The sequence below is a fragment of the Acinonyx jubatus genome, chromosome E1, assembly GCF_027475565.1.
Source record: "Acinonyx jubatus isolate Ajub_Pintada_27869175 chromosome E1, VMU_Ajub_asm_v1.0, whole genome shotgun sequence".
Taxonomy (NCBI): Eukaryota; Metazoa; Chordata; class Mammalia; order Carnivora; family Felidae; genus Acinonyx; species Acinonyx jubatus.
The window spans coordinates 19569646-19596756 of NC_069397.1; the positions used below are offsets into that span (position 1 = coordinate 19569646).

General features: G+C 36.8%; 1 protein-coding gene across 3 annotated transcripts in view; it reads left to right on the forward strand.

Annotated features, from left to right (window-relative positions):
• ATAD5 (ATPase family AAA domain containing 5) overlaps nt 1-26250 on the forward strand; it is a 46646-nt gene extending 20396 nt beyond the window's left edge. For 2 of the 3 annotated variants that reach the window (XM_053211792.1, XM_015083440.3), the window contains 17 exons: nt 815-999; nt 2955-3112; nt 4174-4333; nt 4797-5126; nt 6935-7031; nt 8426-8505; nt 8686-8828; nt 8926-9076; nt 14430-14603; nt 15335-15468; nt 16181-16274; nt 17530-17594; nt 19405-19585; nt 21449-21630; nt 23191-24056; nt 24738-24896; nt 25001-26250. In XM_053211792.1, coding sequence (XP_053067767.1) covers nt 815-999; nt 2955-3112; nt 4174-4333; nt 4797-5126; nt 6935-7031; nt 8426-8505; nt 8686-8828; nt 8926-9076; nt 14430-14603; nt 15335-15468; nt 16181-16274; nt 17530-17594; nt 19405-19585; nt 21449-21630; nt 23191-24056; nt 24738-24896; nt 25001-25079 — 3238 coding nt within the window. In that variant the 3' untranslated portion in view covers nt 25080-26250. The remainder of the gene's footprint in view (nt 1-814; nt 1000-2954; nt 3113-4173; nt 4334-4796; nt 5127-6934; nt 7032-8425; nt 8506-8685; nt 8829-8925; nt 9077-14429; nt 14604-15334; nt 15469-16180; nt 16275-17529; nt 17595-19404; nt 19586-21448; nt 21631-23190; nt 24057-24737; nt 24897-25000) is intronic. The other variant, XM_027034440.2, reaches the window with a different exon arrangement.
• The last annotated feature ends 861 nt before the right edge of the window (nt 26251-27111 follow it).

Genomic DNA, 27111 nt, shown 5'->3' on the forward strand with positions numbered 1-27111 from the left:
CCTACCGAGCCAGCCAGGTATGCCAGCCTCATACCTACTTAGCTACAACTTCACGAATCTCTTCCTCCTTCCCTCCAACTAACAGTAAAAAAAGCTACACCTCCTCTTTTCTGAGATAAATGCCTCCACACTGGCTTTAAATCTCTTCTTTCCCTCATTTCTCTCAAAAAGGAAAGGAAAAGAGAAATGGAAGTCTTTACATCCTCTTTTTACTTACCAACTCAAATTTCTGTTTGTAGAGAATATTACAATTCTCCATATATGGCGGGCTAGGAAGGGCAGATTAGCTGTCGTACCACCCTCTCCCCCTTCCGCTGCTCCCGTATCCCATCCTCCTCGCCTCCCTCCCACCGAAGTCAGGACTCTTAGGATTAGCAATATGAAGATAAGCGAGGTAAAACTGAAGCATCTGTAAGAAAGGCCCTAATGGTCTTGCTACTATATTGGAAACATCACGTTAGAAATTCTTATATTAACTTTTTGAAATATAGTACTTACTTTGTTTTCTGATTATGATACAAATGCATGTTCTTTTAAAAAGAAGACAAAATACACAAGGGAAAAAACTCACCTACCACTCATAGATAGACTCTGTTAACATTTTGCTGGATGTTCTTCAAGTCATTTTTTTCCCCCCTATGTATTTACTTTTATTTCTTAATACTGATCGCTTTCATTTTTATGATAAGCAAAAGTGAATGTGCCCAGCTAACATCTCAGATAGCGGATTCATTTTTTGAAATTAAAAAGTATTGTGTATTTTTTTAAGTGTTTATAACCTTAGCTTTCCTTTGTCGCATCATTTTCTTAAAAGCCAAGATACATCTGAAAAGTCTCAGGATTGTGATGTGCAGTTTCAAGCCAAGCGCGACTTCCTAATGAGCGGTTTGCCGGATTTGCTGAAACGACAGATTGCAAAGAAAGCTGCTGTATTAGATGTGTACCTTGCAGCGAGTACTAGTTTCCAGACAGTTGTCCACGTACAACAAAGAGATGATGGTGAGTTTATTATAATTAAACATTTTTAAATGTAGGGTGCCTGGGTGGCTCAGTTCAGCGTCTGACTTCGGTTCAGGTCACGATCTCCCAGTTCGTGAGTTTGAGCCCTTCTTGGGCTCTCTGCTGTCAGCCTGTCAGCACAGAGCCCACTTCGGATCCTCTGTCCCTCTCTGCCCATCCCCTGCTTGCGCTGTCCCCCAAATAAATAAATATTAAAGAAAGTATTTTTCAGTGTTAGAAGTAATATGAAAGTGTAAGTTGACTTGAAATGAGGCTAAAGTTTAAAGATAATTCTTAAGGAGATTTTAGTGAGAATTCGCAGTATATGTTTCATTGTCTCTTCCTCAGTCTTGGACTCCCTGTACTGCATATGGGGTGTCAGGGCAAGAGAGCCAGAGGCATCCTCAGCCCTCACCACCTTATGCAGCGAAGAGCAGGCGTGCGGGCGGGACCTCAGGTGGATGTTGTTCTCCAGGGAGGCACTGTGTTCCGAAAGGAAGGCAGTGGTCTTCACGCATGCAGCCTGTGTGTGAACAGATCACCTGTAAGACTTTCTCAGAGGAGCTCCAGCCCTGTCCTCGTCCGATGGGCTGTTGAATGTGCAAGGGAGATAGATGTTTGCCTCCTTTCCAGAACAGCTTTTCCTCTCTCGTTGCATCTAAATCCCCCCTGGAGCAGGTAGCAAGTAGCTCCACACTCCAGTTCACCCTTTCCTCACACACACCGTGCACAAGGGTGAGCTGTTTGCACAAGCCTTCTGCACGGTGGTCTTGGCTTGATCAGAACCTGATTCTGGTTGGATTCAAATGCTACCGCAACCGCAATCTTACTTGACTTACATAGTTTTTAATTACCAAAAGTGTACAAAGCTTTATTTCTTTTCCTTGTCGTTGCTCCTACCAAGAGGGTTTTGTGTTTGTGTGTGTGAGTGTGCACGCTCGCGTGCGTGCACAAAAGCATTTGTATTCTTCTCAGCTGGCTTTGTGGTTTGGTTTAATGCACTCCTTCTACTCCTAAAATATGCTCTATGTTCTCTTCTTTCTTTTTTCCTTTTGTGTTTCTGACCTTGATAGCTTTTCGGTTTTGTTCAGCCTCCCATTTGTACAGGGAACTTCCCAGCCAGTCCTTCTGGTGATATTCTTCTTTCTCTTTCTTCCTCAGCTCTGCCATTGGCCATTCGGTGGACAAAGCCCTTCTTGTTATTTTCACCAGTTCAGTTTTATACAGCATATTCCAATAGTATATTCAACTGTAGAAGTTAGTTATATGTTTCTTCCCTGATTTTGATCAACATTTTCACCAGAGTGCTACTGTAAAATGTATCATATGTGTTTGTGGATCAGGAGATGAAGCAAGCACAGAGACAGCCTCTCTCTTTTAGAGCCTGAAGAGTTGGGGCGCCTGGGTGGCTAAGTCAGTTGACCGTCCGGCTCTTGACTTTGGCCCAGGTCATGATCTCACATCTCGTGAGTTTGAGCCTCGCATTGGGCTCTGCGCTGACTGTGAAGAGCCTGCTTGGGATTCTGCCTCCCTCTCTCTTTGCCCCTCCCATGCTTACTCTCTCTTTCTCGCTCTCAAAATAAATAAAAATAAACTTAAAAAAAAAATAGAACCGGAGGAGTTAATCACACATTTATTTACTGGTGTGCCAGGTCTGCCCTCAGAGTTTAAACCTTAAACCAGGATGCAAACTGCCCCTGAAATTCTCACCCCTAGTAGCAAGGGTTGATTTCAAAAGAAACGAAGTTTGCTATCACTTGGTTATTTTAAACAATTGGGAAGGAAGACTCAATATTTTTGTTAATTGTATTTGTTGGAGGAGAGGAGTTTGGTTTTTTGAGTTTTGGTATTTTTGTGTTAACTATGTAGCTGTCAGGTCTTTTCACGTTTGCGTATTTGGCATTCGATGTAATGAATGAAGATAATTAAGATCTTTGTTTTCGGTTTTGCTTTAGGATGCCATTTGTGGCATTTGAAACCACCCACTTGCCCTCTCTTAACCAAACTTAAAGAACTGGATACTAGAGTAATAGATCTCTCAAGATGTGTTCTTGCTCTTGGTGAATTTTCAACATTGAATTCAAATTCTAAAAGTACTAATTCTGCTGTTGTGGTAAGTACCAGAGATCCCGGCTATTGTACGGTGTTTCCTTCATATCTTCATAGGGAAAGCAAACAGATACCTGCTACTGTGGCCTAAAGTTCTTTTTTCCCTGGAGTCCAGTTTTAAAGAAAAAAATCCCAAATGAGGTTGACATCTCTTTTAAATATTCCTGGAGCTTTAGAAACATTTTAAGAATTAATGGTAGCCAGGGCACCTGGGTGGCTCAGTTGGTTGAGTGTCGGACCTTGGCTCAGGTAATGATCTTGTGGTCTGTGAGTTTGAGCCCCACATCAGGCTCTGTGCTAACAGCTCGGAGCCTGGAGCCTGCTTCGGATGCTGTGTCTCCGTCTCTCTCTGCCCCCCCCCCCCCCAAAAATGAATAAACATCATGGGGCGCCTGGGTGGCTCAGTCGGTTAAGCGGCCAACTTCGGCTCAGGTCATGATTTCGCGGTCCGTGAGTTCTAGCCCCGCATCGGGCTCTGTGCTGACAGCTCAGAGCCTGGTACCTGTTTCAGATTCTGTGTCTCCCTCTCTCTGACCCTACCCCGTTCATGCTCTGTCACTCTCTGTCTCAAAAATAAATAAACGTTAAAAAAAATTTTTTTTTAAATGAATAAACATTAAAAAAAAAATTCTATAAAAAAAAGGAATTAAGGGTAGCCAGTTTCAAAAGAATATTAGATTATATAGCACATTTAGATATTGTGTAAATCAGCATTCTAATCTAATGTGTAAAGTACAATTAGTTGAAAGAGGGAACAAAAAAAATATGAATTAAGTCCCTAAAAACTATGCAAATGCAGCTTTGCTGTTAAGGTTTTATTTAGTCACTGAAGCTAATTCTACACTAATATTGACTAGTTATCGACAGAAAATGGTTGGTGACTAATATTAATAGACAACGTGGGGGGCACCTGACTGGCTCAGTGAAGCAGGCGACTCTTGTTCTCAGGGTTATGAGTTCAAGTCCCACGATGGGTGTAGAGATTACTTTAAAAAAAATCGAAACGTCTTTAAAAAAAGTAGACAATGTGGGTCCATTATTGAAGCTTTTTTTTCTTTATTGCAGTTTGTGGAGAGAAGGAAAGATTTGACTGAAGAAGTAAGAAATGTTTTGCTGGAGGAAATTAGGTGGTCAAATCCCGAATTTTCTTTGAGGAAATATTTTTCTTTGCTTCTTAAAAAACGAAGTGAGCACCAGGTCCTTTCTGAGTGTCATCGTAAACAAGGTTAGTGATAACTGTTATCATTTACATTAACGTTTTGTTTTTGAAAACATTAAGACTTGGTCTTTGACTCTTGGAAGTCCACTGAGAGGATATTGCTTATGGTTGGCAGGGAAAATTGTTCAATTGTATTAAAGCATCTTGTTCAATGCAGTGTTGGCCCCTGCCATTCTCCACAGGTACAAACCCAAAGACAGCTTTAATTTTGTTAAAATATTAGTAGTTCATTCAAGGAAAGCCATAGGTGAGATCATTTGAACTGACTTGCCTTTATATAACTTGTACAAAAGGCAATCTAGATAACACAATATCCTGCTTGCTTTCAGTGGCCCACATTTGATTCTTGCCTCTTCATTTTATAGTAATAAGATTGTTGGATATTTTGAAGTAATATTAAGATTTTGGATATTAAAATTTGTTTTTTGTTAATTAGTAAGCACATGCATTTCTCTAACTTCTGAAATAGAAAGTCCACAACTCGAACCTGATGTCAATCAAAAAGAAACCAAAAGGAAACGAGTGGAAACGGAAATTCAGAAGTCAAAAAGAAAGAAGCCAAACGAGTATTCACAAAGCCCAAAAAAGATAAATGGGAAACCAGAAGAACTTGACAAAAGAAACAACTCCACTGGGATAAAGCTAGACTCTTGTAAAGGCCTTCTTTCTAAAACATCCAGGAAGAAACAAACTGCTTCGAGTACAACATGTAAAATAGAAACAGAAGCAGTTGAAGATTCTGATGTTCTGATAATAGATGATGGCAAAGAGCCTACATCAGAAAGATCTCCTGTTCCTGGTAAATTAGATCTTCTTCCTCTGGGCCTAGAACTTTTTTGTTTGTTTTCTCTTCTTGTTCATTTTCTCTTTAATATATGTTCTTTGCAACATTCGAACAATATATGTTTATAAAACAAGAAGTGGAAGCCTTACTAATTATAATCACAGTCTTACAGAAAACCACATTTAACAGATAGGTGTTTGGTCTTTGATTTTTCTATATGCTTTTTAAACAACCTGGGATTATATCTCTTTAACATGTCTCTGACTTACTCCCATTTGGGTTCTTTAGCTTTTTCAAAAATATTCTATTGAATTGATTAATTCGTCCATTTATGTGGCTGAATGGATGTTTTAATAGTTGTATAGCAAGTCTCCTCTATCGTTTTTTTAAAAACTATTCATGTATCGGGGTACCTGGGTGGCTCAGCTGGGTGATCATCCGACTTCGGCCCGGGTCATGATCTTGCAGTTCGTGGGTTTGAGCCCCACGTCGGGCTCTGTGCTGATAGCTTGGAGCCTGGAGCCTGCTTCAGATTCTTTGTCTCCATCTCTCTCTCTCTCTGCCCCTCTCCTGCTCGTGCTCTTTCTCTCTCAAAAATAAACATTAAAAAAAATTAAAAAATAAAACTATGTTCATGTATCTACTCTGCTGAATAAACTATAGATTCTCTTACTCCACAAATCCCACTGGGGTTTGATTTTGCATTAGTGTATAGATTAATTTGGAGTGAATCGGCATATTTACCACATTCAGTCTTCTCAAACAGGAGTGTGGCACATCTCCATTTACCTAGGTTGACTTTGTAGATCCTACAAAGTTTCTTTTCAGGGATCAAAGGATGCTTCACAAAAATTACGCTGCCTTTATTCTTTAGATTATTTCCTAAGAAATAATAAATTCCTTTTCATATCATGTTTTTTTAGTGATTACTTACATTTTAAGCATGTACTTCTATTTTTTCATAATTTTTTTGTAAGTAATCTCTACCTCCAACATGGGACTTGAGCTTACAACCCTGAGATCGAGTCACATGCTCTGCTGACTGAGCCAGTGAGGCACCCCTAATTGAGTACTAACTTTTATTTTTTATTTTTTATTTTTTTTTTCAACATTTATTTATTTTTGGGACAGAGAGAGACAGAGCATGAACGGGGGAGGGGCAGAGAGAGAGGGAGACACAGAATCGGAAACAAGCTCCAGGCTCTGAGCCATCAGCCCAGAGCCTGACGCGGGGCTCGAACTCACGGACCGCGAGATCATGACCTGGCCAAAGTCGGACGCTTAACCGACTGCGCCACCCAGGCGCCCCGAGTACTAACTTTTAAACTTTACTTCCATGAGACTTTATGGCAGTTAGTTTTTTGGGTTTTTTTGTTTTTTGTTTTGCTAATTATTTTTTTAGTGTTTATTTATTTTTGAAACAGAGAGAGGCAGAGCACAAGCAGGGGAGGGGCAGAGAGAGACACACATAGAATCCGAAGCAGGCTCCATGCTCTGAGCTGTCAGCACAGAGCCTGACGTGGGGCTTGAACTCATAAGCTGTGAGGTCATGATCTGAGCTGAAGTCAGACACTTACCAACTGAGCCACCCAGGTGCCCCTATGGTGGTTAGTTTTTAAGGGGGAAGAATTGATATGAAGATATGAAGAATATGATATGAAGAATTTTAAATGTAATGTTAAGTTTTGAAATTGCCCTTTTGACATTTTGTAAATATAAATACTGTACAAATATTCATTGTTTACATGAAACAATAATGTAAATGTGTAAAAATATATGCTTATGTTAAGGAACAATGCTTCAATGTATATGTTTTGCTTTAGATTCTGGAACTGAAGACATGCTATGGACAGAAAAGTATCAACCCCAGAACTCCAGTGAGCTCATAGGCAATGAGCTAGCTATAAAAAAATTACATAGGTTGGTAAAACATGTTAAAGAATTGAGAAATAGTTTTACATTTAGTTTGTTTTGAATCTAATTTGTTTAGTTTGTTTGAATCTAGTTTTACTATTTATTTAGTTTATTTATACTAAAATATAGAAATTATAAAGTATTACTTGTATGATAAAATCTTTGTAAAAAAGAAACTTAAGAAAAACATGAAAAGTAAATATCCTTCTTTTCTATTTCTACTCTCTAGAGGTAACAACTATTAAAGGTTTCTTGTAGAATCTTCCAGAAAAAAATTTATGCATATGTTAGCTCCTTTCTTCCTAACAAATAGGGTCATATTACTACTAATTCAGGTCCATAGTCCTTTGTCTACAATTCCCACATCCAAAAAAGTTCTGAAAATTAAAAGTTACTAACTTACGGTTTTTATGGATCCCACTTGGTAGGAGTTCATACCTTTTTAAAAAAATTTTTTAACATTTATTTGTTCTTTGAGAGGGAGAGAGACACAGCGCAAACAGGGAAGGGGCAGAGAGAGAGGGACACACAGAATCCGAAGCAGATTCCAGGCCCAAGCTGTCAGTACAGAGCCCTATGCGGGGCTTGAACTCATAAACCACAAGATCACGATCCGAGCTGAAGTCAGATGCTTAACTGACTGAGCCACCCAGGCGCCCCTCATATCTTTTTTTTAAATAAAAACATTAAGTGATTATTTTGTAATACCAGAAACCCCAGAGGGGTATTGTGTTATGTGTGGTATGTGTACCAAATTACTTTTCTGGTATCTAAAAAATTTTGAATTCTAAAACTCACCTGGTCCAAAGGATTTCATATAAGAAATAGGGGCCTATAATAATAGTTAACACTTTGAGCTTAGTACTGTTCTAAGTGCTTGCATTGTTCTTAGCCCCTGTAATCCTTACAACTATACTATGAGAGTAAATACTGCTGTCCTCATCTTATAGATAAGGAATGGACCTACAGAGGTTGAATTATTTGTCCAGGGTCACCCAGCTTGAAAGTAGTGGGGCTGGAACTCAAACTTGAGCAGTCTAGCTCTAAACTAGAACTTAATCTTTCTGCTTATACTTAGCACTGTGTATTAGACATGTTTCATATCATCACACAGTCTACCTGAACTCTTTATAGTTGTTCTGTACTGGTTTCATAGGTGAGGGTACTGTAGTATCTCTTTTCCCCTACTGAGGTACTTTTATGTTTTTCCCTTTGGAACCTAATCTGAACAAGGTTGCAGTGGATATCCTTGTACATACAGTGTTGTATATTTTGGTAAAAAAATTACTTCCTTTAGAAATATTTGTGCCCATGTAAAAATATTTTACTATTTCGTTGATTCAAAGAGATATGGCTCTATTCTGTGAATTAGTTAATTAACACGTATTTTCTTATGGCAGTTGGTTGAAAGACTGGAAGAGACGAGCCGAATTGGAAGAAAGACAAAATTTGAAGGGAAAAAAAGATGAGAAACAGGAAGGTATCTTGAGGCATTTTCTCCATTTCACTGAACGTGTTTAGTTAGATTGGCTCTAAATGTGTATGAAATTTCTTAATTGTATTTTATATTTGATTTCCTAGTTTTTGTAAATAAGTGTCTAGCATCTATTGCTGCCTGAGCAGTTATCAAATGATAATTTGCATTTGAATAATTTTTCAGATCTGTCGGATAGCATTGATTTTAAAGGCAGTTCAGATGACGAAGAAGAGAATCGCCTTTGCAATACTGTTCTGATAACAGGGCCGACAGGAGTGGGGAAGACTGCCGCGGTGTATGCGTGTGCTCAGGAGCTTGGATTTAAGGTTAGTAACAGCTACACCAGGAGGATGTTAATGTATCTGTTGCACTCGAATTAAAGGAAGACCGACCATTCTGCCTTGCTTTCATGTATTCTTCCAGATATTTGAAGTCAATGCCTCTTCTCAGCGCAGTGGTAGACAAATTCTGTCTCAACTGAAGGAAGCTACCCAGTCCCATCAAGTGGACAAACAAGGTGTAAACTCTCAGAAACCTTGTTTTTTTAATAGTTACAACCTAGGCAAGTCACCAAGTAAGTAAATTCTTTCGCTTAGGTCATAACCTTTGAGAGAAAGTGAAATCTACAAAAATAATTTTAATAATCAGCATTTTTTTTTTTTTGCCTTTTGTTTTTTAACCTTTTCCTATACACACACGTGCGTGCACCTTTTTTATGTTTTCCTGGATGGTTTTAAAATAAACCTCAAGACCATCATATAATTTTATTTGTATGTACTTCAGTAGGTATCTCTAATTGATAAGGGCCTTTAAAAAGCATAACCAGGGGTGTCTGGGTGGCTCGGACTGTTAAGCGTCTCACTCTGGATTTCAGCTCAGGTCATGATCTCACACAGTTTGTGGACTCGAGGCCCACATTGGGTTCTGCACTGACAGTGCGGAGCCTGCATGAGATTCCCTGACCCTCCTCCGCTCACACACGTGCTTGCTCCCTCTCTCAAAATAAATAAACGTAAAATAAAATAAAAAGCATAACCACAGTAATCATTATTAGACCTAATGAAATTAGCTATGTATCTTAATTTGATCTAATACATACTCTTATTTTGGTGTTCTGTTGTTTCAAATGGTTCGTGCAAATTTGGATTCAAACAAGGTTTACATCTTACATTTGACTGATGTCTTTTAAATGTCTTTCAGTCTCTCTAATAATTCCCTCATCCTTTTCATATCATTTATTTGTTGAAGAACGTGGGTCATTTTTCATAAAATCTCTCACGTTTTAGATTTCGCTGATTGTATGTTCATGGCGTCAGTTAACATATTCCTCTTCCCTATATTTCTTGTAAACTGGCAGTTAGATCTGTGATATTGATTAGATTAAGGTTCTGTTTCAGGGCTACCATACATGCATAGGCGGGGCTGTGTGCTTCCTATGGCATCAAAGTGGAAGATAACATTTGTGATAGTCACATGGCTCAGTGAGTTCAGTTGTTTTCAGGCTGACCCATCCATTATAAAGTTCCCCATCACTCTTTTATGTAGCCATGAATGATCTTTATCTAGTAGATTATTTCATTAGGAGTTAAAAAATGGGTGATTTTGTAATTCACTGAGCCTTTCTGAATTTATTAGTTGAAATTGTAAGGAGAATTTCTCCTCATCAGTTGTTTGGACACTTTGACATATAATTTGTACAAGAAAGGCACGAGAAATGTTTCATTCTTTCCTTTTTAAAAATTTATTTTGTTTGTTTTTTTAGAGAGAGCATGAGTGGGCGAGAGGGGCAGGGAGAGAGAATCCCAAGCAGACTCTGTGCTCAGCGTAGAGCCTGACGTAGGGCTCAATCCCACAACCATGAGATCATGACTTCTGAGCCAAAATCAAGAGTCAGACGCTTGATGGACTGAGCCATGCAGGCACTCCCATTCTTTTCTTTCATTTATCAGTTCTTAAAGTAATGGTGCCCTAGTAATCTCTAAAGTTATCCAATGAGTTTTTGGGTAGTCTACTTTTTTTTTTTTTTTTTTTTTTTTTTTTTTTAGTATTATGAGGAACTCATGGATTTGTATCTATTTAATGTGTTTCAGTCCTTTGTGTTCATTATTCGTTGTGGCTATTACAATTTTCTTTTTGTCACTAGTTTAAACAGCTGTGATTTTGATGTGGGTTGCTGGAGTTTTCTTCATGTTTCATGTGGTTGGGGTTTGTTGAGCTTCTTGGATGTATGCGTTTATAGTTTTCATCAAATCTGGAAAATTCCAAGCATTGTGTCTTTTTTACTCTTAATTAAAATAGGTTTGACATGTAACATTGTATAAATTTAGGGCATACAAGTGTTAATTTGATACATTTCTATATTGTAATATGCTTGCCATTGCATTGATAATTAGCATCTCTATCATGTTACATAATTATCACTTCTTTTTAGTGTTTGGAATAATTAAGTTATAGTCTCAGGAAGTTTGGTGATTATAATACAGTGTTGCCTGTATTTACCATACTGTGCATTAGATCTCTAGGATTTATTTACTCATTGCAAGTTTGTACCCTTAAACAATATCTATCCTGTCCCCAGTCCCTTTCTCCTGGCAACCACCATTTTACTCTCTGTCTTTGTGAGTTTGACTTTTTAGGTTCCATATATAAGTGATGTCATACAGTGCTTGCTTTTCTCTGACTTACCTCACTTAGCCTCATGTGCTCCAGGTCCATGCATGCTGTCATAAATGGCAGGATGTTCTTTCTTAACGGCTGAATAATATTCCATTGTGTATATATACCACATCTTTATCCATTCATGCATGGGTACTTAGGTTGTTTCCATAGCACATTCTGTCATGAATCATGCTGCAGTAAACATGGGAGTGTGTATATCTCTTTGAGATCCCATTTTTGTTTCCCAGAAGCACAACTATGGCAGATCTATTTTTAGTTTTGGGGAGAAACTTCATGTTGTTTTCAATAGTGGTTGAACTAGTTTACATTCCCCTCAACAGCGCACAAAGCTTTCCTTTTCTCCACATCTTCGCCAGCACATGTTATCCCTTCAAATAATTTTTCTCTTCTCCTCTCCTTTGACGATTTTAATTATATATATATTAGACCACCTTGAGTTGTCTTCTAGCTTGATGATTGCATGTGCAATTTTTCAGTCTTCCTTTGCTCTGCATGTTTCATCTTGGATAGTTTCTAACTATTCGAGTTCACAGATCTTATTTTCTGCAGTATCTAGTATACTGTCAGTGCCATCCAATGTATTTTTTTATTTCATACATTGTAGTTTTCATTTCTAGAAGCTTGACTTGGGTCCTTTTTATAGTTTCTGTGTTACCATGCCCAATTTTTCCTGTAAGTTTTTGAACAGAAGAAACACAGTTATGACTATTTTAGTCATAGTGTTCTTGTTTACTAATTAGTGTTCTTGTCTATTAATTCTGTCATCTGTGTCATTTCTGAGTTGGGTTCAGTTAATTGATTTTTTTTTTTTCATTATGGATTGTATTTTCATGCCTTTTTGGTGCCTGATAATTTTGATCAGGTGTCAGACTTCGTGCAGTTTACCTTGTTGGGTATTGGACATTTCTACATTCCCATAACTACTCTTGAATTTTGTTTTGGAATACATTTAAGATACCTAGAAACAGTTTGATCATTTCGGGTCTTCTGCTATATTAGCAAGACCATAGCAGCATTTAGTGTAAGACAAATTTTGCCATTGCTTAGGTAAAATCCTTCTGAGTACTCTGTCCACTTCCCCATTAATTCTGAAGTTTGCCGTTCTAATAGGAAGAGGAACTGTTCCCAGCTCTTTGTAAGCCTTAGATTATTTCTTCTAATCTTTCACTGATCACTACTCCATTGAAGGCTTGAGGGAGACGCTCTGCAGATTTCTGGAACACTCTGTGGAGCTCTCTGCTCTTCACTATTCTGCCCTGTGATTGCAATCAGCCTTGGCCTCCCTGGAGGCCTGTTCAGTCTCCTGAACTCAAGGAAACCTCTGGACTGGCTTCCCCCTCTTCACTGTGGCCTATACATTGTCTCAAGGCAGGAATTAGGCAATTCCTGGGGTTCACCTTGTTTGTTTCTTCTCTTAGGTATCACTGTCCTTTTTTGCATTATTTCCAAAGTCTTAAAAAGCATTGTTTCATATATTATGCTTGGTTTTTTGCTGTTATTTCAGATAGATTGGTAACTCCAGTATATGTCTTGGCCAAATGCAGAGCCCTTTTTTCTTTTTGTGCTTTTTGACTAGCAGTAACCTGACTTAATTGGCTCGTGGCCTTTACACATAGCCCCAGTAATCTTTGATATTTGTTTTTGCTTTCTGGCTTGTTAAGATGTTCCAGACCTAGAAGGTAGCTACTTCTCCATGGAGCTGATTGTTTTGGTGAAAGATCCTTTAAGAAGATTATATAAATAAGGGCACCTGGTGGCTCAGTCAGTTAAGCGTATGACTTCGGCCCGGGTCATGATCTTGCGGTTTGTGAGTTCAAGCCCTCTATTGGGCTCTGTACTGACAGGTCAGAGTCTGGAGCCTACTTTGGATTCTGTGTCTCCCTCTTTCTCTGCCCCTCCCCTGCTTACACCCTGTCTGTCTGTCTCTCTCTCAAAAATATATATTAAAGAAAAAAAAAGAATATATCAATAAAATTTAGCCAAGTACCTACTACCTACTAGGTATATTATTTAAATTTGGCATGTATTTTCTTTTTTTTTTTTTAATTTTTTTAATGTTCATTTTTGAGAGAGAGTACAAGCAGGGGAGGGACAGAGAGAGAGGGAGACACAGAATCCTCCAGACCCCACCCAATGTGGGGCTCGAATTCACAAACTGTGAGATCATGACTTGAGTCGAAGTTGGACACTTAACCTACTGAGCCACCCAGGTGCCCCTTGGCATTTATTCTCTAAAACCAGTCTTCGGACTGATGCCAATCCATGATCAAACAGTCCTTGTACTATGCCAAAATTAGAAAAATAAGGACAAAATATTGAGTTTTTTATAAATCGCAATCTCTTCAATATAAAGAAATATTTTTTTATTTTAAGATTATGTTCCAGGGCACCTGGGTAGCTCAGTTGGTTGAGCGTCCAACTCTATTTTGGCTCAGGTCCTGGTTTCATGATTCGTGAGTTCAAGTCCCATGCTGGGCTCTGGGCTGCTGGTGTGGAGCCTGCTTGGGTTTATGACATAATAGTGATGTCTAGGATAATATCTCAAATTCAGAATTTTCGGTAAGTTTTCAAACATCCATAATATGCAAAGAATATCATAAGATCTGTGGAGATGGGGTGCAAGAAAAAGAATAGGACAGATACAGTCATGGAATTGTGCACATATGATGGTACAGGAAAAGATCGTGCTCCTAATAATAATTTGCACATGTGAGGACTGAATCAGAGCACTTGGAGGGGAGAAAAGACATGCTCTGGTACAAATGCTTGGTGCCATAGGACCTCAGGAGGGTAGAGATCAAACATTTGCTTTTAAACTTTGTATTGATCCTCCATAGTATCCTTAAAAAAACATTCTTTGCTTGTGATATCCACATACTATAGGGAAACTGAAGTTGGATAACAGTGTTCTGTCTGTGCTCAGTATGTACATTATCTCTCTTCCTCCAGCCTCCTCTGAACCCAAGCAGATGTACAGAAAGTGAATGGAGGGATTATGAACATTATTTGCTTCAAGGATGTATGTTTGTTTGGAAAAGAATATCTTTTCTAAATGCCCAGTTTTACCTTCTCTGATGATAGAATAACTGTAACAATATGCTAATATTTGTACACAGTGTAAGAATGAAAGAAAACTTCTGTATCAATTTTTAACTGGTAAGAGTAGAAATATAGGCTGTGGATAACTCAGTCTTACCATCTGTTTAACTTTTAGAATATTTACCTTTACGTAAATTTGGTTTTGGCAGAAAAATTAAGCTCTCCTAAGAAAGTTATTACATCACCAAGGAAACTTCCTCCGCAGTCACCACAAAGTAGCGTACCAAAACGAACACTTCCGCCTAAAACTTTGGCAAATTACTTTAAAGTTTCTTCTAAGCCAAAAAAAAATGAAGAAATAGTACTTCTGGAAAATAATAAAGGTAAGACATTAAATTGACAAAATATATGTGATATTTTTTAATAATGACCTTCATACATAAAATATCCTATTTCATGAGTTCCTATTGCTATTTATTTTTTTAATGTTCTAATTCTTTTTTATTTTTCTGTAATCTATTTTTCTAAATGTTTATTTTTGAGAGAGGGAGAATGAGTGTGGGTGGGGGAGGGGCAGAGAGAGAGAGAGTGTGTGGGATAGAGGATACAAGGCAGGCTCTGGGTCAGGTTTCACAAACCAAACTTGAAATCATGACCTGAATCGAAGTCGGACGCTCAACTGACTGAGCCACCCAGGTGCCCCTATTTTTATTATTTTTAGAGAGAGTGAGACCACAAGCAGTGGCAAGGGGACGGGGGGAGGAGGGGAGAGAGAGAGAGAAAGAGAAAGAATCTTAAGCAGGCTCCAGGCTTAGCGTGGAGCCCGATACGGAGCTCGATCCCACAACCCTGGGATCATGACCTGAGCTGAAATCAAGAGTTGTTCACTCAACTGACTGAGCCACCCAGGTACCTCCTACTGCTATTTATTAAACCTCAGCTACTTTGAAGGTCATACATATAGGAGTTTTGATATTTTGTTTCAGCTTTTTTCTTCCCCCACCCTTGTTTCAGTTTTGATAGGGGGTTTCACTTTGAGCTTAGTTTGCAGAAATATCCAGTGTTCTGTTAAAGGTTGATTTGAATCTAAAATATTAATATTTTGTTTATGCAGGAATCAAAAATTCTTGTGAACAGAAACCAATTATTCAGACTAAATCTACAAACACAACTAAGTCAAATGTCAAAGAATTTGGAGCTGAGGAATCCAACAGGAAAAACGCAACATCTCTCATTCTTTTTGAGGAGGTAGGCTTGTGGACATATGTTCATGATATCTTATAATACAAATTTTTGTATGAGGTGCCTGGATGGCTCAGTCAGTTGAGTGTCCGACTCTTGATTTCAGCTCAGGGCATGATCTTGCAGTTCGTGAGCTCGAGCCCTGCTTCAGGCTCTGCTCTGACGTTGCGGAGCCTTCTTAAGATTCTCTCTCCCTCTCTCTGCTCCTCCCCAACTTGTGCATGCATGCGTACTCTCTCACTCTCTCTCTGTCTCTCTCAAAATAAATAAACACTAAAAAAAAACTTATTCTACAGATTACTGCATGTGTTACTGTGAAGTGTTGTAAAATAGCCAAGAAAGTCAGGAAGACTTGTATCTATTTGAATTTTAAGTGAATGAAACTGCAACCATAGAAGAATTTTTCAGAAAGATGATTAATGCAATTCAGGGTTATTAATTATTGTTCAGTGATTATAGAAATTATTCTGATTCATACTTGTTCAGGTATAGGTGACTGCTTTTTTTGGTTTAATATTTATTTGATAATTTTTTTTACTTACAATGGTGTAAAACATTTTAAGCTTTCAGTGTGGGCTGAATTCACAGTGTTCATAAATATAATAAATTCATAAACTTTGTCTCTGACAGACTTACCGTGTATCTAGTATGTGTACATGACATATCCAGCACATGTTTTGTTACTCAGTACACTAATATTCTCATAAATGGTTCTTAGGTTGATGTCATTTTTGAGGAAGATGCTGGGTTTTTGAATGCAATCAAAACATTCATGGCAACAACTAAAAGACCTGTAATCCTTACTACAAGTGGTAGGTAACAGTGATTTGACAGCTAATTACTTTTGGTTAAAATATTTGAGAAAGCCTCAAATTTTAGTTAGAAATGTTCCTTTAAAAGTCTGCTAGTAAAGGGGCTTCTGTTGGCTGAGTTGGTTAAGCATCCGACTTTGGCTCAGGTCATGATCTAAGTTTGTGAGTTTGAGCCCTGCATCACAGCTCACAGCCTGGAGTCTGCTTCAGATTCTGTGTCCTCCTTACTCTCTCTCTGTCCCTACCCTGCTTGCACTCTGTCTCTCAAAAAATAAATAAACTTTAAAAAAAAAAGTCTACTAGTGGGGGCATCTGGGTGGCTCATTCGGTTAAATGTCTGACTTCAGCTCAGGTCATGAGCTCACGGTTGTGAGTTCGAGTCCCACTTTGGATTGTCTGCTGTCAGCAGAGAGCCTGCTTCGGATCCTCTGTCCTGCCCCCCCCCGCCCTCACCTCTCTGCACCTCCCCTGCTCATGTTCTCAATCTCTCAAAAAAAAAATAAACAAACATTAAAGAATAAAAAATGAAAGTCTACTAGTAAATTAACTTTTTTTTTCTAAAATTTGAAGGCTCCTAGATCATTTCTTAAATGAGGAATTATTCAAATTTATGATCAGTTCTCAGCTTTGAGTAATTATAAAATTAATATGTTACCTTGCAAATGGCACCAAACATCATTCACTGGTCGGAACTTTTTATGGAACCCAGCCTTTCTGCAGTTCCTTAATATTGAACTTAGCCATTCCTTAACCCCTGAGAACACTTCCGTATGGATTATTGCCTATTTTAAAGTAAGTTGTAACCAGCCTGATTGCTCTAAACTTCCTAATGATTAGTGTTTGGCGTTCAATTTTAAAACTCATAGTTTTTTTTTTCATTATAAACACTGAATTATAACACTGTTTTCTAATATTTTTCATTGCACATATTCAGTAGCATATCTCTGCTATGAATTTCTAGAGGAAAATAAATGTTAGTTTATGTCAGACTCCACTTATAAATTAATGGGTCATTTGACTGTTAGTGATTGTCCTCTAAAAATATTGATATAAATTGTATTATTCAAAGGTTACATGACAGTTTAATTAAAAGATCAATTATTTTAGGTCAAGATAAAAATTCACTTCCTTAATGATTTATAATTTGCATATTTTTATTACCGATGAGATACAGAATATTTTCATAGAAAAAGTATAACTGGACAAAGTAACTTAATGGTCTTAATGGTTTTTTAAAATGTTTTTCTTCCTATAGATCCAACATTTAGTTTAATGTTTGATGGCTGTTTTGAAGAAATTAATTTCAGTACTCCTTCGCTTGTAAGTTTTGAATTTTGATCATAAATCATATATCACAATTCTGTAAAAGATGGTTTCTTATGATAGTGCCATGTATCTTCAGTACATTGCTGATTAGAAGAGTGAACATCTCTGCCCTGTTCCTGATGGTAGGGTGAAAGGCATTCTTTACCATTAAGTGTGATATTAGCTGTATATTTTCATAGATGGTCTTTATCGGTTAGCTGTATTTTTATTGTGAATGGTGTTAAATTTTATCTGGTGGGTTTTTTCCTGTCTTTTGAAACAATCATCTGGTTTATCTTTTTAATTCTATCACTATGGTGAATGATGTTGTTTGATTTTTGGATGTCAGACCAGTCTTGCATTCTTAGGATAATATGGTCATCCTGCGTTATGTCTTTTATATATTTCTGGATTTGAGACTTTTCCCCTGTACTTTGTGAATATATTGTAGATTCTGTTATGTTTGTGTGAACAGATATTCTCCTGTAATATGTGGCAGCTAAAATTTCTGTTCCATTCTTTTAGTCTTAGCTGGGCTGCTTTGAGCTAGGCCCACACATGTGAAGTTCAGGTATCAACCAGGGATTTGCATTCTTCTTTTAGCTAGAGTTTCTGTTTCCCTACTTTCACTGAACTCCCCTGTCACTTTCCAGCTACGGCCATCATCCCAAACTCTATCCTCTGGTTCAGGCCAGTAATATTGTGAGTTTGTGTCTGAGTTTTAGCCACCATTGCTGCCCCCTGCCCTCAGTCAAAAATCAACTTAGAGGAGGTAGGAGAGGATGGGAGTTCATCCAGGGCCATTTTCTTTTGTCCAAGTGTTGATGTCCCTTCAGTTATCTTCTGCTCAGGTTACTCTCTTGTGCCTTCAAGTAGTTTGTTTTTTATATTTATTTGTTACTGATTGTAGAGTTTATAGTTATTACTGAAGGCAAGGTTTGTCTGATAATAGGGTCTTTGTTATTGAAAGAATTCCTAGTTTGTGGGAAGCAAAAGTCCCAGAAGTATGCAGGAGTAATGTATGCACATAAAATAAAGTCAAAAATTTAATAGAGGAAATCTTTTAATTGTCTTGTTAACTTCAAGGTAAAAATGCTAGTGATCTTGTAAAATATGCAAAATGTAAATACAATTTTATTTGTTTCAGCTTTTGAAGGTAAAAAGCTTTCCATAAACAGCGGGAAGAGAAGAGTATATGTTTTGTCATTTTACAAAAAAATATTATAGTAATATTGATGAAAACGCTAAATAAAATGAAAATTTTTACTTGGTCCATTTATTCTTAAGAAATTACATGGGTTTTTTGTTTTTTTGATTTTTGTTTTCATTTTGTCTCATAATGTTTCTTGTTAACTTACATGTATACGTTTGTGCATGCATTGATATAATTTTCTAACTCTGGCTTTTAAAAATTATATGAGTATTTTTCAGTATTGTAGTATTCACATTGTTTTTCTTCTATAGTATTCACATTTATAATTTTAATGGCTGTGAAATATTCCATCAAGTTGTACCATTATTTAAGCTTAAGGGAATTTCTCAAGGTTTAATAACATTGCCTCCAGGGTTCGTGTTGGAAAATTTCCCGTAAAAGTTTCCTTACTGTTTTTAGACTGTATACAGTTAATAAAATAAGTATACGTAAAATCTTTTTAATTTAGAAGTATATTCCTTTATATTTTTCTAGATCAGTTTCACTCTCAAGAGCTAAGATATTGTGAATTTTAGTGAAATTTGTCCTACTTTTAGATATGTATTACTGATGTATTTCTGTTAACTCTACAATTCACCATGTTTCTTTTTTCTTTCTCTGTTTGTTGCTCAGCTAAATGTTGCCAGCTACCTACAGATGATCTGCTTAGCTGAGAACTTTAGAACTGATGTGAAAGACTTTGTAACATTGTTAACTGCAAATACTTGTGATATTAGAAAAAGTATCCTTTACTTACAGTTCTGGATTAGAAGTGGAGGTGGATTTTTAGAAGAAAGACCATTATCCCTTTGTCGTAAGTTGATCTGTTATAAAAGAAATTTCTATAAGGGGACCCTCTGTTAAACTATATGCTGTACCAAAATATCTGAAAGATTTAAAAAATTGTGAGCATCCAGAGATCATATTAATCTTGAACATAAACATACATATGTCAATTTAGTTGATTAAAATTTTATAAACATGAAATGTGGTTAGAGTAAACCTGCACATGGAACAAATTGTTACTTCTACATTTATAAGCATAGTTTCTTATAAACAAATAGAATTAAATATTATTTAGCAACTGATTTCCTTTTTCCACTTACTAAAAAACATGTTGGTGATTTTCCCCATATATAGGTTATTTTTGTCTGACTGTAAGTTCTCCTTTAGCTTCAATAGTCTATCATTCTTTTCTCATAAGAACTTTATCATTTCAGAAATGTTTTATTTCTTATCAATCTTTAGCCTCTGTTACCGACATTTATTGAGGACTTTCTCTATGCCAGGTCCTGTGTTTACATGAATAAGACATGCTTCCTTCCCTGAAGAAGTTCATAGTTCTGTGGTTTTCATGCTCCATAGTCACAGTTCTGTAGTTACAGATCCTGCTCTGGGAAATACACAAATATTTAAATAAAACCAAGGTGAAGTTCTGTAATATTAATCCCCTGTCAAGTTTTTTTTTTTTCTTCGATTAGTTCCAAATTTTAATGTGTTATTCTTTTTTGAGTTAGCAAACGTATATATTTAATTCAGTGTAAGCTTGGAGCCTTAACTGTTTCTTAGAAGTAAATATGATAAATAAGACACAGAAAAATCTTCTTATAAAAAACAAATTAGTAACTATTGCCATATGACTGGAAATAAAATGCTATACCAAGAACTTTCAAAGAAAAAAAACTATGTCATTATTTCTTTTCTTGAAGATTTTATATGCATTTTATTTCTGTCTAAAAAAATGCAGCTGTGTACTCATTGGGAATTCAAACAGTACAGAAGTATGTAAAAGAAAAGTAAAAGATCTCCCCCCTTCTTAAGATTAGCCACCGTTAGAGCTTTATCTATGCATGTACAAATATTGCTACCTACTTACTTAGCAGAGTTAACCAATACTGTATGTACTGTTAAGCAATTTGCTGTTTTTACTGGAGAATGTGTTGTTAGTACGTACAGTTTTAGCCCTCTCTTTTTCACAGCTGCATGCTATTCCATAATAGGGAATGGATGTAACGTAATTTAATTAACCATCACTTATTAGTGGAAATGGAAGTTACCTTTTGTTGTCATTAAAATGTGCAGTGAATATCCATACACATATCCTTGAGCATATCTGTGAGTACTTCTGTTGAAGAGAATTCTAGAAGTTTGGTTGCTAGGCCAAAGGCTAGAGTACATTTGCATCCTGGTAGGTATTGTCCGGTTGCCCTCCAGAAGATAACTGTACAAATTTATGTTCCCAGGAATAGTTTATGATGGCTTTTTTATGTATACCTCTGAGAAAATTAGGGAGCCAGTTGTTTTAGTTTTGCCAATTTAAAAGGCGAAAAGCGAATGGTATCTTATTCTAATTTGCATTTCCAAGATCACTAGTAAAATTGCACATCTTTTTATGAGTTTATTAGATATTTGTATTTCTTCTGTTACTTGTCTGTTCATAGTCCTTGTGCTTTATTCTTTTGGATTGTTTTGTAAGCCGACCACCACCACCATCTTAACCTCTGTATGCTAGAAATAATGTTTGTATCGTACTTTTTGTGAATTAAAAACACATGTGGAGAAGAAGAAAATGGGAATATAGGTCCAAAAGATGACAGGATCTTAGATTTTAAATAATTTTTTGCTGTAATTTATTAAAAATATAGATAGCTAAGATTTTCTTTTATTAATTTTGTAGGAGGAAATAGCAGAAGTGTTCAACTGGTTTGCTCTGAAGATGGCCCTGATTCCAAAAATAAACCTAAAAATACTAAAAGGAGCCCTACAGACCTCCCCAAATGTGACACTGGCTGTGTTGAGACCTTGTTTGGCCTTAAGAACATTTTTTCCCCATCGAAAGACTTATTTTCATTTCTAAAGGTATTTTCAATGTCTAGTGTAAGATATTAAATTTATATTCCTTTTCATCTTCCTAACACTCACTCCTGTGTTTTAAATCTTAAAGTTAGGGAGACCTGGATGGCTCAGTTGGTTGAGCGTCTGACTCTTGATTTCGACTCAGGTCATGATCCCAGGGTCGTGGGCATGAGCATGGAGCCTGCTTGAGATTCTCTCTCAGGGCGCCTGGGTGGTATCAGTTGGTCAAGCATCTGACTTTGGCTCAGATCGTGATCTCACGGTTCATGGGATCAAGCTCTCTGTCATCAGCATGGAGCCTGCTTTGGATCCTCTGTCCTTTTCTCTCTGCGCCTCCCGTGCTTGTGTGCGCGCGCTCTCTCTCTCAAAAAATAAACAGACATTGGGGCGCCTAGGTGGCGCAGTCGGTTAAGCGTCCGACTTCAGCCAGGTCACGATCTCGCGGTCCGTGAGTTCGAGCCCTGCGTCAGGCTCTGGGCTGATGGCTCAGAGCCTGGAGCCTGTTACAGATTCTGTGTCTCCCTCTCTCTCTGCCCCTCCCCCGTTCATGCTCTCTCTCTGTCCCAAAAATAAAAAAAATAAAAAAAAACGTTGAAAAAAAATAATAAAAATAAATAGACATTAAAACAAACAAACAAAAGATTAAATAAAAAAAAAAAGGAGGGGGCACCAGGGTGACTCAGTCTGTTGAGTGTCTGAGTTTGGCTCAGGTCATGATCTTCAGGCCCCACATTGGGCTCACTGCTGTCAGCCCGCCAATGCAGAGCCTGCTTCAGATCTTCTGTCCCCCTCTCTCTGTCCCTCCCCAACTTGCGTTCTCCCAAAAATAAATATTAAAAAGAATAAATTAAAAAAATTAAGATTCTCTCTCCCTCTGTCCCTCTCCCCCACTCTCTCTGTAAAAATACATACATATTTTTAAGAAATAAATAAATCTTCAGGTTAACATAAATTTGCCTATGATTTTCATAGATTTCTGATTTTAACACACTATACCACTTTGACAAACAGTTGATGGGTAATGCTCTGAATGCGTATTATCGGATTTAGACTAGAATTTAGAAAGATTTCAGAATAAAAAAAGAAAATTTCAGAAAAGTAGTTTTTAAACAAATGAGCTAACTATTGAATTGGGGTATAAACTATTAAAAATTTAATTCTTCAAATTTTAATAGTTTAAATGTATTTTTTAGGCTCAGAACTATTTTATTATTATTACTTACTTATTTATTTTTAATGTTTATTTATTTTTGAGAGAGAGAGAGAGAGCACGAGCTAGGGAGGGGCAGAGAGAGAGGGAGCCCAAAGTGGGCTCTATGCTGAGAGCAGAGAGCCCGATGTAGGGCTCAAACTCACGAACCAGTGAGATGATGACCTGAGCCAAAGTCAGACACTTAACCGACCAAGGCACCCAGGTGCCCCCAGAACTGTTTGACAAATTAAGGGAGTGTAGGTTAATAAAATTATGAGAGGGTAGCAACTCATTACTTTTAAGATGGTCATATGGGTAGAAGAATGTTCAGACTATGTTCTAACACTTCTTCATTCAAAATTTTTTTTCAGCACAAGATCAGAACAAAGGAAGAATGGTATCAATTCATCCAGCTTCTTACTGAATTCCGAACACAGAATGTAGATTTCTTGTATAGTAATCTTGAGTTCATTCTGCCATTACCTGTTAACATCATTCCAGAAACGGAAAACTTTTGTGGTTCATCAGGAAGTGTGGAGGACACCAGTGCAGCAACAAAAAATATGAAATGTCTTGCTAGGAAACATTCTGAAGGAGAGAAGCCATTGAAAAAGCCACAAAAAAAGAAACAAAAGAAAAAGATGACAATTCTAGATGATAGTGACTTATTTGACTCTGAAGTGGACTTTTCTAATGAATTCCTTAGCCTTTCCCCTGTATCTTCTTCCTCAAATTCAGAAGAAAGCAAAGCCAGAGATAAAGAAAGCAATCCAGAGACAAAGAAACTAAACAAATGTTTAGAGTCTAACATTGAGTCTGTTCCTTGTCCTCCTAAAACACCAGCAGAAAAAAAATGTTCTGCCCTCGTTTCTCAGTGTCTAAATTCTCTCACTGAGTTCATGGATAACATGTCCTTCTTAGATGCTCTTTTAAATGATGTAAGAGAACAAAAGGAAATTGGTAAAAATGACTTCAGTTGGACAAATGTTAAAAGCGGACTTTGTGATGAGTTTAGTCTCGAGACTACCGATGGATGGACTTCTCCGAGCTCCGGAGAATTAAAGGCAGCTGTAGAAGCTCTCAGCTTTACTAAATGTTCATCTACTATTTCAAAAGCATTGGAAACCTCCTTGAATTCTTGCAAGAAATCAGGAAGAGATCCAACAAAAGAGCTTACTTTTTATGTTTCACAAAAACGCAGCAATGTATATTTCAGTCAGTCAGCGGCTAATTTAGAGTAAGTCTTGCCTCCTTTTACTTTTTATTTTTCAATAATAAATGATAAAGGGGAAATTATTAGTTTCTTTTTACTAATTTTGAAATGCTTGGCTTTATTTATCATGGTAAACCCTTAATATTAATAATGTAGCTCCTTTTTTTTTTTTAATTTTTTTTTTAATGTTTCTATTTATTTTTGGGACAGAGAGAGACAGAGCATGAGCAGGGGAGGGGCAGAGAGAGAGGGAGACACAGAATCTGAAGCGGGCTCCAGGCTCCGAGCCATCAGCACAGAGCCCGACGCAGGGCTCAAACCCACAAACCATGAGATCATGACCCGAGCCGAAGTCGGATGCTCAACCGACTGAGCCACCCAGGCGCCCCAATAATGTAGCTTCTAATAAGACAGGGAGACCATCCTGATTGCTGGGAAGAAAAATGAGAGATTAGGAGACTCTTGAATGACAGGGAGTGGGGTTTTGATTTGCTGTGACGGATAGCAGGTAGCCATTAAAGGTTTTTTTCACTTGTGAGTGATTGATGTGTTGAAAATGATACAGTAAGTTAACCCGGAATCTAGTTAATCTAGTCTAGACCACAAGCAAGGAGAAGTGGAGACCAGAAGCTGGTTGTGTTTGGGATTGTTGCATTTTTATTAGACCTTAAAAGTAAAAAGTAATGCATTCCTTTTCATTTACAGCAGTGCCTGGAAGAGGATAGCAGTCATTAAAAGTGTATTTTCTAGCCGATCCCTTCTAAACCTGGGCAATAGACAAGCTAGTATAATTGAGTACTTGCCAACTCTTCGAAACATTTGTAAGACGGAGAAGCTAAAAGAACAAGGAAAAAGTAAAAGAAGGTAAAGAAAGGCTCTATACAAGTAACATTGTAGACAGCTATTTCAAGATTAATAAATATCCTCAGCTGATGGTTAAATTGAATTGTTCCTTGTAATTTTGACAGGTTCCTGCACTATCTGGAAGGGATTCATCTTAACATTTCGAAAGAGACTGTGAACACTTTGGCAGCTGGCTTCCCTTAATGTTCACATTAACAATGCCTTGTACAGATTATTATGTGGTCCTCAAGATACATTTTTATATTGATTCATGGAAGAATTTATTTCTGAATGTACATTTAAAACAGGCTATTTGTATATTTTTTATTAGTGTGCAGATATTTAAAATGAAAAAATTTGAGTTACAAATTGTATTTATGATTGTGGTGGTATTTTTTTCTGAAATTTTTTATATTATCTGATTTAGCTTTGTTATAGTATTTTTGTATGTGAGTGAGCTGTTTCTAGAAGGGACAGTTCACTAAGATATTTCTAAAAATGTTTCAGTGTTAAATTAATCCATAATTTTTCTCTTTCCTGTTACCTTTAATCCACCTCTCCCCAACCCAACCTTCAGTACTCTGTCAAGTTGTATATATGAATCATCTAGGTGGTGATCTTTAAAAAATAAATTTATGCAATACAAAATTATGTAACATGCAAAAAACTTCCTAGGGAAGAAATTATGCATCAGTTTTCAAAAAGTAACATCTTCCCGATAAATTTATTTTTAGTGTATTCCTCTGGCATATTTTACCATTGGATCAGCATGTTGACAAAGTGAAAACAAGATTATGAATTGTCGTTTTCATAAATCTTTTTTAGCAACCATACATATGTGATACCTTGTATATTTTGCCAACTCAAATCATTTGCCTTGTACATTTTTCTTGTATTTTTATATCAGTGATGTTTTATTTCATAAAGATATTAATGACGTTAATATATCTATTTTGGACAAAGTGCTACTCATCAAAATTGTAACAAGGGAGAATTCTATACAGGCTTTCTACATCATAGCCATCTCCATTTAAGGTTATGCTTTTGGAGAAAGTGTATATTTTTAATTACAAGATTGTAAAATCCCACATTTCACTTAAAATTATTTTTGCGATCATATAATCAGGTATATCTGAAAATAGTGTCCTATTTCCAATGTTTATATTATGTACTAGCCTAGAATTCAGTTACATTATCTGAATTATGTTTTTACCCCAAAAGGTAAGGATCCTAATTTTGTACAGATGGAAGATATTGTTGTATACCTGTTTACAAATGTGTATGAAGATATGTTTTTACCTCATTTGTTCAATTTACTTTTTCTTGTTATTGATAGTATATGGATTTAATTAAAGGCTGAAGCTAAGAGGCTTTATGCAATGTTTAAATAGGTGTTCAGGTGTAATCCTCTGGGTAAATATGGGTATTTTATTGGTTTGGATATAGGCTATGTCTTACAGGTTTCGTGCTTGTACAAGAGAGAGAATAGATCTGAAGTTTTGTGGGTTTTTAAGTATATGGATCTTTCTACTGCATACTAGTGTTCATTCACTATTTGTAGACCACTTACCTGTTAATTTGGTCTTTTATTATTAGAAAATTCTGGTAATTCTCAGTAATTGAGAACCAAAGTAAAATAACTAGAATTGTATTTAATAAGATCAAAAATCAGGGAACAGGATATTTTCCTCCCTAATAGGGACACATTTAAGATTTTTTATTTAGGTTTAGCATGATTTGGGGAAAAAATTATGAATTCTTAAAGGTAGTAAATTCCTAGACTTAGGTCCCCTTTTGAGATAAAGTAACCAAATTCTGATGGCTTTTCAATACTTAGCATCTTATCCTATAAAGTCCTAAAATGAACACATTTTCACTTAAAGCTATTTCCAGAAATACGTGGAAGACAGAATGCCACGTATCTGGCATGAACAACTGGATGGCTGGTGAAGCTGTTTACTGAAGTGTAGAACAGTGGCAAAGCGGGGGGGGAGGGAGATTTGAAGGAAAGAGAATTATTTCAGACGTGTAGTTTGAGAGATCTACAACATATCCAAGGTGGAGATGTTTTTGTACAACCATATAGGTAAATGTAGAGCTTTATAAGTGAAAGGCAATAGGTCTAGAGTGCAACCCAGATTCCACATATTTTATATATTTCTGATTATTTTTTTTCCAACAAGTATATTTCACTTTTTAAAGGAAAAATGTATTGCTTTGACATCAAAGAGACTTG